This window comes from Gekko japonicus, unplaced genomic scaffold, assembly GCF_001447785.1.
Source record: "Gekko japonicus isolate JY-2015 unplaced genomic scaffold, Gekko_japonicus_V1.1 scaffold5519, whole genome shotgun sequence".
In the NCBI taxonomy this organism is placed as follows: Eukaryota; Metazoa; Chordata; class Lepidosauria; order Squamata; family Gekkonidae; genus Gekko; species Gekko japonicus.
The window spans coordinates 482-5,562 of NW_015164374.1; the positions used below are offsets into that span (position 1 = coordinate 482).

The 5,081-nt window shown below is 43.9% G+C and overlaps 1 protein-coding gene across 1 annotated transcript in view; it reads right to left on the reverse strand.

Annotated features, from left to right (window-relative positions):
• Positions 1-525: 525 nt before the first annotated feature.
• Positions 526-5,081, reverse strand: part of LOC107108452 (centromere protein Q-like) — a gene marked incomplete at its 3' end in the record, with an annotated part of 8,440 nt that continues 3,884 nt past the window's right edge. Inside the window, exons 3-4 of the mRNA XM_015408889.1 lie at positions 1,974-2,088; positions 526-594 (exon numbers count right to left, since the gene is read on the reverse strand). Coding sequence (XP_015264375.1) covers positions 526-594; positions 1,974-2,088 — 184 coding nt within the window. The remainder of the gene's footprint in view (positions 595-1,973; positions 2,089-5,081) is intronic.

Genomic DNA, 5,081 nt, shown 5'->3' on the forward strand with positions numbered 1-5,081 from the left:
TTGTCCTTTCAGCCCCAACTTCTGCCTCTGCACATTGGAGGCAGCTCCAACACTCAGTATACTATGAGGGCAATGCCCACCTGCTTGCATAGTGACCCTCATTCTTTCCTTATATGTATTTATGTGTGTTATAGAGAATAGCATGTGTTAGGGCTAGAGTGACACACTGCTTCGTGGAGAAAGGAACAACACTGGTAGGAGGAAGATGTACAGAGATACAAGACTGGAGGCAGTTGACTGATGCAGCAAATGCCTGACATGAGGTGACACAGGAGAATGGAGAAGGCAAATCTCACAGTTAGAGTAACCATGCTTAGGATTAGTCTTTACAACAGATTGACCTGGTTTTAAAATCTTTGTGTTTATAAGCCCGATGTTCTAATAATGTTTCAATAGTTATTTTGCCCACTTTGTTTAGGTAGCTATATGCAATAGAGTTTTGCAGTTACGTCTATGAACACCATAGGATAACGTGGCACAAACACTTGCGCGTCTTTATTTCTCTTGCTATCATGTCTCCATTACCTTTCCTTGAGGTTGTTTAAGTGCTTTTCCAATTCCCTTTGGCCTTGGGGAGTTTCGTAAACAATAGATCTAAAAAGAGAGACGGTTAAAGATTACTCTTCGCTGTCCCGCAGGTTGAAAGAAATTCCTTGAGTTTGTTGCTACTGCCAGGAACGTTCCATGATGTCTGCCAGGAGAAGATTTCATTGAACAGCAGATGTAATATGTGCATGTTCTGAGGGAAGGGGAACCCCTTCAGTTTTCTAAAGCTAGACAATTCTTCTGTGTGGCAGGTCTCTATGCATGCACAGTCCCAATGTGGGACTGAACAGAAGACTGAAGAGGAACCTTTAATTACTATACAGAGCATAAACAAGGCAAGACTTCAAACCTTGTTTGTGACCTTCCCAAGGCATCTTGCAAGCCATTGTTTGAAACAGAATGCAGGACTACATGGAGCATGGACTGATCCACTAAGGCAAGTCTTATGTTCATTGCTTGGACTACTCATCTGGTATCTATGCTGCTTAAAATCTTTTTATTCTCTCCTTTTTAAGCTAGTCCTGCAAGAAGAGTTGGATCAAAAGTAGAGATGTGAAGGCAGGTGGGAGGATGGAAAAATTAAAAAAATCAAAGAGTACTACCCCCCCCTAAAAAAAACAACCTGTGAAATATTTTCTTTTTCAAATGACTGGAATGCTTTCAAAGACAAAGTGGGCATGCCGTAAGACATATACAGCTCTTAAATCCAAAATGCACTTCTGTACCTAGAAGGATAACTAATCTTCATTAGGGAAGTATGCAGGGCTTTCAGTGCTTCTCAACAGTTGATGCCTTCTATTGTCCTTTTGACCTGATGTGGCTGATCTTTTCCCCTCTCCCTCAAATCACTGTGACACATTTACCCACAGACTAGGGGAAAAGGAACTGATTGCCCTACCTTGCAGGAGGGAGAAAAAAGATTAGAAGGAGATGGGGCAGAAACTGCACCAAAGTCTCAGAGGAAGACTGAAAGTTTCACTGACAACTTAGCACTCTCTAACCGGACTGTAAAAATTAAGGTACATGTACTAAGATAGCATAGGGTGCACCAGCTTGCAGTTTTCTCTCAAGTATTGGGTATCTGCAATTCTGCTCGTACAAAACTAAGGCATTTATAACTTTCAAATCCCATAAATAAATCAAATACTGCAACTTCATATGCTATGTAAGTGGTAAATGAAGCATTTTTGTTAAAACATTAAAATCAGTTTGGGTTTCATAGGACACTAAATATTTCATATATTTCAATTTTTCAGAAAAAGAAAAGAAATTTCTTTTACATCTCCAATCTAAATAAGTCCTTCTGCAGGCAGGGCTTTGGATCAAACCCATAGTTTTAAGCTGGAAATGCAACAAAATTCTCAGGGTAGATGAAGCCTCGTAACAGCAAGGAGCACACTAATGTTGGAGACGCATTTGGTACTTACAATATTAACCCACGCATCATGGACTCCAGCTGTGCTCTAGAGCTCTCAGGAAGTAGCTGCCATTTTGCCCTCTGGCCTGGAGTCACCACTACTTTTCTCTCTGAAGAAGGTGTTTCTGTTGACAGAGAAAAAGAGAGTTTCTGGGACTATCATTCCTGGATAACCAGACTTGATAATATAGGCTGGACAACAATGTTATTGCTATACAACGCATGACACTAGGATCCCACTCTTACACTTTCGAATCAGATTTATCTCGCTAGTGGTAAGCACTTGGATCCTTCATTGCTGTTGCCATTTAAAAAACGAAGCAGAATACAGAGACAAATAATTTATTTTCAACGATCACCCATTTGTCTATAGGGAAAGTGAAGATCTGGTTCTGTCCCTTCCTGTTATGCTTCTGTAGAAGATGGTGGTGGCTCTGAGGCACTACTGCTTTGGGGGGTTGCTCAACAGAGGATTACTACTATGGCAAACACTTCTCTGATCCCCAAGTTCTCTGCACATACCAGAAGGTCAATGGCAATCATAAATTATAGGTCTGGTTAGTGAGCCAAGCCACAAGTTGGGCCCCTGACTATGAGACTCACCACCACCACCACCCCCGATCAGAAGGAAGCTGAGAAGGAGGCAGCCTGAGTTACACAGGGATCAAACAATTTAAAGCTTTATCAATCAAGGTTTTATCCAGTCTCTGAAACACCCATGGAATGCATCCTAGCAAGGTAAAAGGTAAAGGTTCCCTTGCTCGAAAGCCAGTCGAGTCCGACTCTAGGGTTGTGGTGCTCATCTCCGTTTTTGATACAAAGGAGGGATGGTGGGTGGGGGGGGGAGCGGGTAAAGCCACAGCGTTATACAGAGGTTAATATAACTGAGAAAAAATATTGTTAAGAGAATATGCATTTGTGGCATCCTCTTATTAGGGAGGACTGGTTTTCCCTTTAAATGTGCTCTTTGCTTTTGTAAGCGGGGTAGATTCTGCTGCCACCAGGAATTTAAGGATTTCCAAACCTTGCAGGGTAGATTCTGCTGCCTCCAGGAATTTAAGGATCTTTCTGTTTCTTTTGCTGGTAAGGTGACCTAGGAGCCACCGCAGCTCCTAGCAAGGTACACCAATTAAAAAGATAGATTTTATATTTTGCAGTCGCTACAACAATAAAATCTCAATTACCTGCCTACCATTTGTCTTCTCACCTTGACACAGAGAGTACTCCATCTTTCTGTGTTATACCTCTGAGGATGCCAGTCACAACTGCTGGCGAAATGTTAGGTCCTACAATGCCAAGACCACGGCCAGACAGCCCGGAAAACCTACAACAACCAATGAACTCCGGCCGTAAAAGCCTTCGACAACAAAATCTCAAAACTATGAAGGAGGAATCAGTTAAACTTGTAAACGCGCACAAACCACCTGAAGTCTAGGCAGATGCCAGCAGGCATCCTAGCCTACAACACCTGTGTCTCACATCACAGTGACGGCTGCTGCCAAAGGGAATGAAACAGGCCGAAAGATGCGGTGGAGAAATGCCCTACACCCAGGAGCCACATCAAAATTACAGTAATTGGGCCTTTACTCTACAGACCCCTCAAATGCCTTTTCACAGGTTAATTGCTGGCAATGAGAAAGCTTCAGGGCAATGAGTCATTTTCCCAGGCACAGGGCAATCCAGTGCCATTGATATGCAGATGGCCCTGGCAGGATGAAAGCAAGCTAACACCTCACTCACAGAGCAGCATCTAGGAGAGAGACAGAATTTACTTTTCATTTATACCTCACCTTTCTCCCCAATGGGAGCAGCTTACATCATGGTCCTCTCCTCCATTTTATTCTCAGAACAATCCTATGAGGGAGGTTAGGCTGACACAGTGTGCAACTGGCTCAAGGTCACCCGTGAGCTTCCATGGCATGAGTGTACCATTTAACATGAAGAATTAACGCTTGGATGCCATCTTGAAAACATGTAGCTGAACACAGAGAACCCCCCAATGTAGAAAACTGAGGTAATAGACAGTTTCTGAACACTACTGATCTTGACTTCTGTATGTATTTTGATTAAATTTCTTTATAGTTTGAATACTGGTAGCTTAAGAAGAACATAAGAACACCAGAAGAGCCCTGCTGGATCAGACCAATCGTCCATCTAGTCCAGCATCCTGTCTTACACAGTGGCCAACCAATTCCTCTGGACAGCCAACAACAGGGCATAGAGGCCAAGGCCTTCCCCTGATGTTGCCTCCCAGCTCTGGGATTCAGAGGTTTAGTGCCTCTGAATGTGGAGGTTCCCCTCAGTCACCATGGCTAGTATCCACTGACGGACTTATCCTCCATGAATCTATCTAACCCCCTTTCAAAGCTGTTTATTCCTGTGGCTGTCACTACATCCTCAGGCAGCTAATTCCACATTTTAATCACTCTCTGTGTAAAGTAGTAATTCCTTTTGTCTGTCCTAACCCTACCGCCCATCAGCTTCATTGGGTGCCTTTGAGTTCTATTATTTTGGGAGAGGGAGAAAAATACCTCTCTGTCTACTCTCTTCACCCCATGATTAATTCTATAAACCTCTATCACGTCCCTCCCTTGGTCATCTCTTTTTCTTATCTCTGGACCCACTCCACACCTCATTCAGTCATGCTTATGCAAGAGATGTGAAGGGAGGGGGTGGTTGTAGGTCACTTTTGCAGCCCACAGGTCTGCATGCTAGGAGTGCTGAAGCGCTAGTCCTCTAAAACTAGAAGGTGGCAGAGGGAACATTAACGTAAGAACATAAGAGAAGCCAATGTTGGATCAGGTCAATGGCCCATCCAGTCCAACACTGTCACACAGAAGGAGGCCACTTGGGAGTAAGAGAAAGAGGGGCTGTGCCAAGCAGAGATCTGGGGATGGCGGTGGATCGTTCCAAACTCTCACATGAACAGAAACATGGTTTGCAAGCAGCGCTGCCCCACAGATGCAACCTGCGGCTTCTATAAGAAACCTGTATGGCACCACGGAGTCAGCTGTAGACAAGGATGGCTCTACGTGAACAGCTTGATTTCTGAATCTTTGTTTGCAGACTCCCCCCCACCCACTGCCTTTACACCCAGACAACACACACACCCAAACTG